The following is a 12,437-nucleotide window of genomic DNA, read 5'->3' as shown; positions in this document are numbered from 1 at the left end:
AGATCAAAGATGGACCGTGTCCGAAGGGACTCGATGTATAAAGATCTGAGCAACGGGGGAAAAAATACACCCAATGCCACCCTCACCCTGATGGCCACCTTTGTGTGTGGCTGCATCAAGCTGTGTGTGAATCCCCGGTACGCAAACACCAAGTGTCACTACGCGGATCCTATCGAGCGGTTCCCTTGGGCAGACTGTCAAAGCCATTTGGCAGAATGCCTCATCATCAGAACTTTCCAACAAGCACCAAGACATGGCTTGGCTGGTGGTGAGAAGGGCTCTGCCTGTGAGATCCTTTATGCACGCCCGGACTCTCTCCCGCACCGCACGCTGCCCTCGAAGTGGCTGTGGGGGGGACGAGACTGTCACACACCTCCTTCTGGAATGTGCCTATGCAGAAGAAGTCTGGAGAGGAACGCAGTGGTGTTTGTCGAAGTTCGTCCCGAGCTGTGCCGTGACGCGAGACTCCGTGCTCTACGGTCTGTTCCCCGGGACGCACACCTAGACGAACATCAACTGGAGGATCATCAACTCGGTGAAGGACGCTCTCTGGGCGGTCCGAAACCTGTTGATCTTCCAGCTGAAGGAGTCGATTCTGACTGAGTGTTGCAGACTGGCACATTCCAAGGCCCAGGACTACGTGTTGAGGGATGCGCTGAAACTTGGGGCAGCTGCCACCAAGGCGCGGTGGGGAAAGACCACTGTGTAACATCTGCCTGCCTAAAGAAGAACAGGGGGCCCACCGAGTCATTTGGACTCTGCTGACGCCTCAGCAGAGCTGGATAGTAAATGTACAGATTTGTATATAGGAAAAATAAATTTCGGTGTCTGTATGTAAAACAATGTAATGTGTGCACAAGAATGGCATGACCAATTGTATAGAGATTCAAATAATTTTGTGAATAAAGTATATTTTTGAAATAAAAAAAAGATTCTGGTCAGAGTTCATATTTTAAGTCAATGATCTTTCATCTGAACTGATTAAAGTTAGAAATGTACAGTTTTTGAACCAATGAAATAAGTCAGGGACCAAGAAGAAGAATGTAATAGAGAGATGTTTCATGGCCAGCATGGATTTGAAGGGATGAAGGGCCTCTTTCCACCAAAATAAAGCAAAGAACTGTGGATGCTGGAAATCTGAACAAAAACAGAAATTGCTAAAGAAAGTCAGCAAGTCTCGCAGCAGTTATGAGAAGAAAGTAGAGTCAACATTTCGAGTCCAGTGACTTTTCATCAGAACACACCTAACCACGTTGTAAAAACTCTGGCTCTTTCACAGGAAGAACAAATGGAATTTCTGTGATGGGGTACATGTTGAGAGAAATTAATTGAACAAAAAGCCAAAGGGAGCGACGGGCATAGTAAAGATGTGTCCAGATGAGCTGGATAGCAGCTCGTGAACGCAACAGCAAGGGACAAGAAAGAAAAAAGAAGACAAGATCAATCCAACGAAAAGCAATGCATGAAGGCAGAGGTTGTGATCTAAAATGGTGGAACTTAGTGCTGAGTCCAGCCAGCTATACGGTATCAAGTCAAAGGATGAGGTGTTATTCTTTGAGCTTGTGATGAGTTTGACTGGAACACTGTTGCAGGACAAGGACTGAAAGTCTGGAAGCAAGGTGGAAAATTAAATGTCACCAACTGGAAGCTCAGGCTCATGCTTCCATTAATGCAGTGTTTTGACACAAGCTGCTTCCTGGCTGAATCCCACATTGAAGTCACAGTCACAGCATTCATCTCCATGAATTTGCTGGAAATGTTGTCTCTCAAGCCACCATTTAAATCCTACACTGAACTTTTTGTTCTCTATCTGAAGAGAACAGTAAAGGTCTCCAGTCACAGCAAACAACAATGCAGGCAGTTAGGACAGAATTATATCAATGAACCCAAAAAAAGTAACTCAGCAGTTCAAATGAATTTGCTGACTTCCTTTACCATTTCTCATAAACTTCCGAGTATCAAGGGCATCAGGGTCCTTTTCCAAATAGACCAATCAAAACTCAATGGTGTTAAGGAATTAACTCAATTGATGCAGAATTTGTAAAGTTTGAATTAACGCAAAATTCGAAGTGCTAGGATTTAAAATAGCTAATACAGAATTTGAATCTTTGCCAGAAACAAAATGGTAATCAACACTGTACCCAGCCTAGATATTGCTTTCTGTGAAGTAAGACCTTGAGACTACAAAAGACACACACACACACAGACGGTATGCCATTTCACGATGTCTGCATGTGGACACTGGGCTATTCTTTACGAGCTCTCTACAGCAGATCATATTCTAAAATTTCTTAGAATTGTTGTTCCCTTTTAAATCTCCATTCTAAGCTTTTACATTTTGTGCACCTTCTTTGCAGCTGTAACTTTGTCTTCCTCACTCTGTTCAATCACCCTATGATCTTTATATTGTTTGATCAGCCTGCACTGCACACAAAATAAAACTTTTTACTGTACTTAGGTACATGTGACAATAATAAATCAAATCAAATCAAAACACATATACACATGTGCACACATAATCAACACATGAAGACACACACAGACACACATGTAGACACACACACATACAGATAAATGCCACAGGCATATACAGATTTGTGTAGACATATACCATAGATACAGACATATACACATATGCAGACATACAAATGCACATGCAGACACACACAAATGTAGACATACACACAAAGGTACAGTCACTTAGACACATAAACAATCAGACAGTTTTATCCTACAAGAATTCTTGAACTACCCAGAGAACACTGAAAGCTCTTATTCAGAGGCACAGACTTTCCTTGAAGCTAGCTTTATCGGAAAAAATCAGGTACAGATTAGTCTTCTTTGGCACAAGTGTAGAGTTGAGTTTCTTAAAAAGAATTCCCCTTAGGCTGGGGCAAGTCAAAACAAAATAAAACTATGATTTTATATTTGGATTGGGTTTATAATCTTAGTGTAATTATTTGTTATACCTCCTGAACTCATCTTTAATTGGTTTGAAATACTTCTGAGGAGAATTGATACTTTATATCATTTCTCGGTGGATTTACAATTTCCAGCATTTATTTCTCTGCGATTTGAATGTTTTAATTATTCTACACTCACAATCTCATAACCATACTATAATGTAGTCAAGGATTGATTCTTATAATAAGGTATTATCAAGGAGTCATTAAAAAGACTGACATGCATCAACACCGATAAACAAATACAAACACAGAGAATTCTTAAAAGGGCAATTCTATGAGATTGGTTAACCTCGAACAGTTGTCTCTATTATAATATTCCAAGGTCTATTTTATTCTGAGATATCTTTGGTAGTCTAAAGACTCCTGGGGTGAGAACACTTTATTTTGGTATCACAGCCATTGCTAGTAACTTACCTGACTACGTTCCTATCATGAGGTGGTGGTATTGGACTGGGGTGGACAGTTAAAAATCACACAACAGCAGCTTATAGTCCAACACCATTCTGAGAAATATTTAAACTCACTTCTGCTTGAGGACTGGGGCTAACAATAAGTTCACTAAAAGATGAATTTATCTGGAAAGAGGGTAAAGATTATAGAACCGTAACAATGGTACTATTTTATTTTGGACCTAAAAGAGTGAACTACCATGGATTTGCTGCTGACAGTGATCAGTCGACTTTCAAATGTGAAGGTAAGCTTTTTATTTTTTCACTTTATTCATGCCAGGGGTGCAGGATCAAAAGAAAAGTTTAAGCCGCTTCTAGTTAGTGTCTGGAATTTGGGGTAAATACTCTGGAATTGAATTGAATTGAATTGTCACGTGTACCAAGGTACAGTGGAAAGCTTTGTCTTGCGACCAATACAGGCAGATCACAGAGTTAAGTAGCATAGAGATGTAAATAATAGGTAAACAGCGGCAAAAACAAAAACACAGGTACAGGCGAATGTTAAGAGTTTGTGAGTCCATTCAGTATTCTAACAACAATAGGGTAGAAACTGTTTCGAAACTGGCTGGTGCATGCGTTCAGGTCTCTGTACCTGTTCCCTGATGGTAGAGGTTGTAAAAAAACCATTGCCATCAGGTTGTTAAAACTGAGACCTTTTATGCACTAATGTTTTTTGAAAGTTTGCAACATGGACCTAAAATGGCTGCACTGGTCACCTGTCCACAGATTGAAACAAATGTCATGTGACCCTTCTGGAATAAAAAATGTTGCCTGCCTAAAGGTGCAAAATTGATCTAAAGACTTTGAAAACAGGCAATTGGGTGCATGTCGAGAAATTTGTGATTTAATTTACACCGGTATAATATTTTTGAATACTGGGAGTAAACTGCTGGGTCAGAGTGAGGGATACTTTGCCAGAGTGAGACTGAGACAAAGTGAGTATCTGGGAATTTGGGTCAAAATGGGAATTCAGGGCAGAGGAGGGAAGAGATACCTTAATTAATGTTTAGTCCAAGAAATTAGGTTTTCAGAGTGAAATATGAATGGGGAGATTGTAAGGTGTGAATTTAGAGGTTTAACTGTACTGTGACCAATGGTGACATGATATCACAAATGCAGAGAAGGTAGCTGATTGGTTCCATCAATATATCCAAATTTTAAAGTGCAAGTAGCACTTTAATTTGTGTTTGGGTCTGTCAACTTTGTTTCTTTTTGATTTCTGAAAGAAAGCTTGTGAAATGTTGGTGGTAAGTTCATACTTATTCGAAGGGTAACAAATAGTTTTTGGAATTATGGGATGGCCGATCGGAAGAGCCAGGTGAGGTGTATATCCTGCAGTATACACATAGCATGTGTCACAGACAAACACATCTGCAGGGAGTCTTACCTACTTCAAAAGCTAGACCTCTGAGTTTTAAAACTTTAACAAAGATTAAAGTCACTGTGATGCATCCGTGAGGCAGAGGAATACATGTCTGGCACATATAGGAAAGTGGTCAAATGACAAATCAGAAGTCCACAAACAGGTGACTACCAGCAAATCTAAGAAAACCAGGTGGCAGTTCTCAGACACTATTATTGTGGCTAATCAGAATTCCATAGGGAGTGCAGCCAAAGCCAAATCCAAGGCATAACTGGTGACCCAGCTGCACAGGGAAGAAGGATGAAGAATGGAACAATAGTTATAGGGGATTCCACAGTAAGAGGATCTGACAGGTATATCTGTGGCAATAAACATGACCCAGAATGGTGTATTGCCTCCCTGGTGTCAGGTTGAAGGATGTAACAGAACATTGGCATCTCAGGGAGAGAAAAGCCAGAAGTTATGGTCCCCATTTGTACCAATGACATGACTTATCGCAACCCTACATTGGATCAAGGTGCAGAAGCTAAAAAAAAGGTCAGTCAACCATGGCTAAGAAAAAAGGTCCAGGATTGTGTTGGATTAAAATAAAGGCCTATAAATTTGGCAGAAACAACAATAATTCTGAGGATTGGGAGGTTTGTAGAATACCAAAAGGTGATTCAAGAGACTAATAAGGAAAGGGATAATAGATATAATTGTAATGTAGCAAAACAAAAGGTAAAAACTGATTTTAAAGCTTCTATTGCTACCTAACAAGGAAGCATTTAGCTAAAACACATGTGCATCAATTGCAGGCAGAGTCATACAATTTATAAAGGGAAAGAGAGAAATGGCCCAAACTTATTATTAAAGTAAATTATTATATTTTGTCTGTTTTCACTGTGGAAGTTACTAGAAATCTCCCAGATCTGGAGATCCAAGAGGCTAGTGGAATGAGGAATTGAAGGAAACAAGCATTGGTAAGACAATTATACTGGAGAAATGTTTGGAGCAGAAACTTTAAGACATGAAATCCCAGAGTGCTTAAGGAGGTGGCTGTAGAGTTAGTTGATGCATCAGTGATTATCATCCAAAATTCTTTAGATTCTGAAATGATTCTTGTGGATTAGAGGATAGCAAATGTCACCCCAGTATTTAAGAAAGGAACAAGAGAGAAAACTTGGAACTACACACTAATTAGCCTAATCAGTAGAAGCAAAAATGCTAGAATCTATTATAAATATGGGATAAATAGGCATGTGATCCAACAGGACACAGTCAGCATAGATTTGCAAATGGAAAATTGAGTTTGATGAACATGTTGGAATTTTCTGAAGACATTCCGAACAAAATTGGTGGAGAGTCAATCGACATGGCGTACTTAGAATTTTAGAAGAATTATGATGGGCGATGAATGGACGAACTAGGAATGGCCACATCCCATGAATAAATTCAAAAACTCAGGGGCCTCAGATTTAAAATCTATCACCTCAAAAACTGCAGTTTATTTCTACCATGAAATAACTCCACAGAGGATAGTATCCCATCACCAAGTTACCTTTTGTTTACACATCGAGAGTCCTTGACACTGATCCGGCTCCTCAGAGCCAGCTCTCAGGCTGTGCAGAAACTCTGACACTCCTGTTTATATCTGTCAGACAAGGCTCCCTGACTGGACCAAATTAACAGCCCCAATCAAGGAACTCATATTCTATGAGATCCATCTGGCTGACCTCATTACAATTACTGCATCCCAGTCAGTGAAATTCTCATTTTAAAAAATGTTCTTTTTTTAATTATTTTTTTCTCTGGGTTTCTTGATAATAAAAATCCTCTTTCTTTCATTTACAATGTTAATTGGCTATGTTTTAATTGAAATGTGGTAGCTACATGCTAAAAAGAAATAAAAATATCTGTTTTTACCAACAAGAAGTTAAAAAGGGATCCAATTCTTCTTTCTCACTTGTTTGTAAATACTCTGTTCTTACAGTCATCAGCACAGAAGTTTTTTTTTATTATAAAATCCTACTGAGTTCACACCAATCCTCTGAAAAGCAACTCACCCCCCTACCTATAACCCTGCATTTCCCATGGGTAACCCACTCAGCCTGCACATCCCTGGAAACTATGAGTATTTTACATAGCCAATCTACCTAACCTGCACAATATTGGACTGTGGGTGGAAACTGGAGTACCCAGAGGAAGCCCACATAAAAATGGGGAGAATGTGCAAACTCCACACAGTCACCCAAAGCTAGAATCAAACGCGCGTCCCTGATGCTGTAAGGCAGCCATGCTAACCAATGAGCCACCCTTACTGCCCTTTCTGAACATATTGTCTTGACTAATTGGGTATTTACATAAAGTTTGCTTATGAATGAAACACAATTTTATGTTGTAAATGTTTGATGTACCCTTAACTAGATTTTCTAACAATAGCAGGTGATGATCCAATGTATTTTTCACAAAGATTTCTCAGGAAGTATTCAGATTCTTGACATCCACAGATCAGACAGAATTTTGGAATCTTCCACCTCTGCAGACATTTTCTTTCCGAAATAATAAAATGAACAAACTCACAAAAGGCTGAGGATTAAACCTGTGACATTCTAGTCAATGCACTTCTTTTATCCATTCGGAATGGTCAAATTAGGACACAAACTCCACAGTTGGCACTGCACAGTCTTTGTTGTTGTTGTAACTTTTACAAATTTAGCTGAATGGGCATTGTAAGTTTTTTTTTAGATTAGATTACTTACAGTGTGGAAACAGGCCCTTCGGCCCAACAAGTCCACACCGACCCACCGAAGCGCAACCCACCCAGTCCCACTCCCCTACATTTACCCCTTCCCCTAACACTACGGACAATTTAGCATGGCCAATCCACCTCACCTGCACATTTTTGGACTGTGGGAGGAAACCGGAGCACCCGGAGGAAACCCGGGTTCAAACACATTTTCCAGCTCTCACCTCTTTGCCCTGTCTTTCTCATCGTCGTCCATCAGCTCACCTCCACAGCTGTAGTCTCTACAAAACATGAACAGAAACATGGCTAAATAACAATGAAATCTCACCACCAACAAATTAGACATAGTATCGGTTTTGTGTGTATTTATTCATTCATGTCCAAGTGTCATGGATGAGAATAGTTTCTTTCTGGTCTGACTAGAAAGGCTTCGTTGAGTTAACGATTGGGCTTCTACTGCAATTCTGTATCTATTTACATATTGTATGAACTTGAGCTTTAACTGAGAGATAGTGAGGGTTTTGGGAATATATGGATTTTATCGAAAAAAATCCCTAACTTGAGTATGATAGCCATATCCTTGACGGATTTGCTGCAAAAACAGATGAGAATGGTTGGGTCAACAGTATGTCAGGCAGCCTTTGAAAAGCTAAAAGCAATTTTAATGCCTAAACCTGCACTAACTGCACCTAACTTTAACAAACATGTAAATTAACAGCACACGCTGGTGATTGGGCATTGGAGAGGTTCTTCTTTGGGATGACAAGGCAGGAGTGGAAAAGTCTGTGGCTTATTTTTTTTCAAGAGGTTGAATCAACATCAGCACAGATATTCAACTGTTAAAAAACATAGCCTTGGTGTGTTAGCTATCTTCAATACTTTGAAGGCTATGTTCGACATTGAAACTGAGACTTCAGTTTTTACCGATCATAATCCATTAATTTTTATTGAGAAGTCTAAACCAAAACACTGAAATTTATTTTACAGTCTTTTAACATAAAAAACAGTTCATATTTCTGGCAAAGAAAACATAATTGCTGATGCAGTATACCGAATGTAAACTGCAGTAAATTTAAGACCAAGAAAGTCGAATCGTGATTCAGAATCTGTTAGAAAGAAAACTGACTGTGAATTTTGTGTTTTGTTTGTCATTTAATTGTTGCTAACCTTGCAGTTAAACACATTTTTTAAATTGCATTTCATTCTTCTGAGGGTGAAAGTTTTTTGTTTACATTTTTTAAAATCATTTTTGGTTTGGAGCTGTGAGCTGAAGGTGACCTTTGGATTGTGGGCAGCAGTTTATTTTAGAAAGAGAGAGAACAAACGAGGCCAGGTTTGAAAGTTAATTGCAGGTCAATTCATGTCAGAATTCCTCTATAAATGCTTTGGTTGCAAAGATACATTTTGTTCAAACAAATGGCAGATGTTTGAATATCAACTGGGATCCCATAGGGCTACAGTTAGGATGAAGGCAACCTCAACCTGAACCAGTCTAAAAAAGAAAATCCAAAGATCAAAATGGTTTTGAATTATTAGCAAGTTTTGAGAAGATTTATAGCTCAGGTTGAGGTTCTGGATGGTTCATTTTCAGACATTTCATCACCATATTAAGTAACATCTTCAGTGAGCCTCCGGACGAAGCACTGCGGATGTTTCTTGCTTTCTATTTATATGTTTGGGTTTACAGTATTTGGGTTGGTGATGTCATTTCCAATGGTGATGTCATTTGCTGTTGTTTTTCTCAGGGAGTGGTAAATGGGGTCCAAGTCAATGTGTTTATTGATAGAGTTCTGGTTGGCATGCCATGCTTCTAGGAATTCTTGTGCATGTCTCTGTTTTGCTTGTCCTAGGGTGGATGTGTTGTCCCAGTCAAAGTGGTATCTTTCCTTATCTGTATGTAAGGATACTAGTGAGAGAGGGCCATGAATTGTGTTGATGTCAAAAGGAGGATGCTTACGAAAGCTACGGGATGAAGGTTTGGTTGCTCAGTGGTTTTCCTCTCATTACCAAATTCTTGAAAATTCAGAGAAGGAAAGGGACCTTGTTGTGAATGAGAACTTTGAGGAACTAGGAAACAGGTTTGAACAGATCAAGATTGAGGAAGTTGATGTTCTGGAATTTTGGCAAACATTAAGATTGATAAGTCCCCAGGGCCAGACCTAGATTGCGCCGGGAAATGAGAAAGGAAGTTGTTAACCTGCTGGTGAAGATCTTTGCTTCCTCACTCTCCACGGGAATTGTACCGGAGGATTGGAAGGAAGCAAATGTTGCTCCTCTTTTCAAGAAGGGGAATTGGGAAATCCCTGGCAATTACAGAGCAGTCAGTCTTACGTCTGTGGTCAGCAAGGTTTTGGAAAGAATTCTGAGGGATAGGATTTATGACTATTTGGCGAAGTATAGCATGATTAAAGGCAGTCAGCATAGCTTTGTGAGGGGTAGGTCATGCCTCACAAATCTTATTGAGTTCTTTGAGAAGGTGGCGAGACAAGTCGACAAAAGATCGAACAGTCGATGTGGTGTATATGGACTTCAGCAAGGCATTTGATAAAGTTCCCCGTGGTAGGCACATTCATAAAGTCAGGAAGTATGGGATACAGGGAGATTTGGCTATCTGGATTCAGAATTGGTTGATTGGCAGAAGGCAAAGTGTGGTTGTAGATGGAAAGTATTCTGCCTGGAGGTCAGTGGTGAGTAGTGTCCCGCTGGGCTCTGTTCTTGGGTCTCTGCTCTTTGTAGTTTTTATAAATGACTTGGATGAGGAGATTGAGGGGTGGGTTAGTAAATTTGCCGATGACACAAATGTTAGAGGTGCTATTGATAGTATCGAGGACTATTGCAGGCTGTAGCGCGACAAAGACAGGATGCAGAGCTGGGCTGAGAAATGGCAGATGGAGTTCAACCTGGATAAATGCGAAGTGATGCATTTTGGAAAGTCAAACTCAAATGCTGAATTTAGGATTGAAGACAGGATTCTTGGCAGTGAGGAGGAACAGAGGGATCTTGGTGTTCAAGTGCATAGATCCCTCAAAGTTGCCACCCAAGTGGTTAGGGTTGTTAAGAAAGCATACGGTGTTTTGGCTTTCATTAACAGGGGGATCAAGTTTCAGAGCTGTGAGGTTTTGCTGCAGCTCTATAAGACCCTGGTGAGACCACACTTGGAATATTGTGTCCAGTTCTGGTCGCCCTATTATTGGAAATATATGGAGGCTTTGGAGAGGGTGCAAAGGAGGTTTACCAGGATGCTCCTTGGAATGGAGGGCTTGCCTTATGAAGAAAGGTTGAATAAGCTCAGACCTTTCTCTCTGGAGAGTTGGAGGAAAAGAGGTGACCTGATCGAGGTATACAAGGTAATGAGTGGAATAGATGGTGTCAATAGCCAGAGACTTTCCCCCAGGGCAGGATTGACTGGCAAAAGGGGTCATAGTTTTAAGATATTAGGAGGAAAGTATAGAGGAGACGTCAGAGGTAGGTTCTTTACGCAGAGAGTTGTGAATGCATGGAATGCATTGCCAGCTGTGATGGTGGAAGCGAAGTCGTTAGGAACATTTAAGCGCCTGCTGGACATGCACGTGGATAGCAGTGAATTGAGGGGTGTGTAGGTTTGGGTATTTTATTTTAGATTAGGAATAATCCTCGGCACAACATCATTGAGTGAAGGGCCCGTTCTGTGCTGTACTTTTCTATGTTCTATATTCTAATTACAAACAGTTAAGGAAATAACTCAAAATTTTCAATAATTTCACTTCATTGAGGAATAAAATGTTGGACAGGTTTTACATCCATCACCAGAGGGTGCTAGTGTGAAGAGACTGACGAGGATTCTGGAAGAAGTCAGCAGAGTCACCATGACTGCTCTGTTCAAGTAGTAGCCTAACTCATCCATCACACAGGGAGGATAATTGGAGCTGTACTTCATTACATCACAAGTTCAAAAGTGATGGATTGGATAGAAAGGCTCCTAATTGGTAAGGAGTGATCAGGTGATTATTTTCTTTCTTAACTTCAATTTCCATTAATCTTTTCATTTGCATGAAGTTTTAGAGTAGTTTGATTTAAACCAGTGCTGGAATAATACTGTACTGGGCTTTGTATTGTGATGATGCTGCTCCTTTAACAAAGTTATGTCATCCTTGGTATTTTTTCAGAGGGTTCGTAAACCCAGAGACTCTGGGAGGTCTAAGTTTGAAGAGGTCTAGGGCCAATTTGGTTTTAGCTAACAGATACTCCCTCAGAGAAAAGGCTTTCAAGTTTTAAAAAAAATTTGTACAATGAAAAGGGAATGGCCAGTTCTCCCAGCTCAGCTTTTCTCTGATTTGGTTTGATTTTAGTAGGCAGTTGTGAAGCTGCTGAAACCAAAGAGGCAGTCCATACTGACCCTTCCTCTCCCTGACATCTCTCCCATCAAAATCTGTGTGGATTTTTCCTTTTTTTGCAAAGAGGTATTTATGCTCAGGCCACTGTTGTTCATTTGACTGTACAATGATGCACAGCTCGAATCATATCATTAGGTTTGCTGATGACATGACTTTAGTGGGTCTCATTTGCAGGAATGATGAGTCAGCATAGAGAGGAGGTGCAGCAGCGACTGGTGCAGAATCAACAACCTATCCCTGAATGTGGACAAAGTGAAAGAGATGGTTGTTGGCTTCAGGAGGGCATGGAACAACCATTCTCCACTGGACATTGACAGCTCCCCCATGGAGATTGTGAATAGCACCAGATTTTTTAGGCATCCACCTGGCAGAGAATCTCACCTGGGCCCTCAACACCAGCTCCATAGCCAAGAAAGCCCAGCAGTCTTTCTACTTTCTGTGCAGGTTGAGGAAAGCCCACTCCCACCCCCATCCTCACCACTATCTACACAGGGTTCATTGAGAGTACCCCGAGCTGCTGAATCACTACATGGTTCGGGAATCTTGGATCATAAGACC

General features: G+C 40.5%; 1 protein-coding gene across 6 annotated transcripts in view; it reads right to left on the bottom strand.

Moving 5' to 3' along the window:
• npas2 (neuronal PAS domain protein 2) overlaps nucleotides 1-12,437 on the bottom strand; it is a 268,594-nt gene that overhangs the window by 96,402 nt on the left and 159,755 nt on the right. For all 6 annotated transcript variants that reach the window (XM_043705135.1, XM_043705134.1, XM_043705131.1 and 3 more), the window contains one exon: nucleotides 7,731-7,787. In XM_043705135.1, coding sequence (XP_043561070.1) covers nucleotides 7,731-7,762 — 32 coding nt within the window. In that variant the 5' untranslated portion in view covers nucleotides 7,763-7,787. The remainder of the gene's footprint in view (nucleotides 1-7,730; nucleotides 7,788-12,437) is intronic.

The sequence above is a fragment of the Chiloscyllium plagiosum genome, chromosome 15, assembly GCF_004010195.1.
Source record: "Chiloscyllium plagiosum isolate BGI_BamShark_2017 chromosome 15, ASM401019v2, whole genome shotgun sequence".
In the NCBI taxonomy this organism is placed as follows: domain Eukaryota; kingdom Metazoa; phylum Chordata; class Chondrichthyes; order Orectolobiformes; family Hemiscylliidae; genus Chiloscyllium; species Chiloscyllium plagiosum.
The sequence above is the reverse complement of the archived record's forward strand: the minus strand, read 5'-3'. Positions and strand labels throughout refer to the sequence as shown.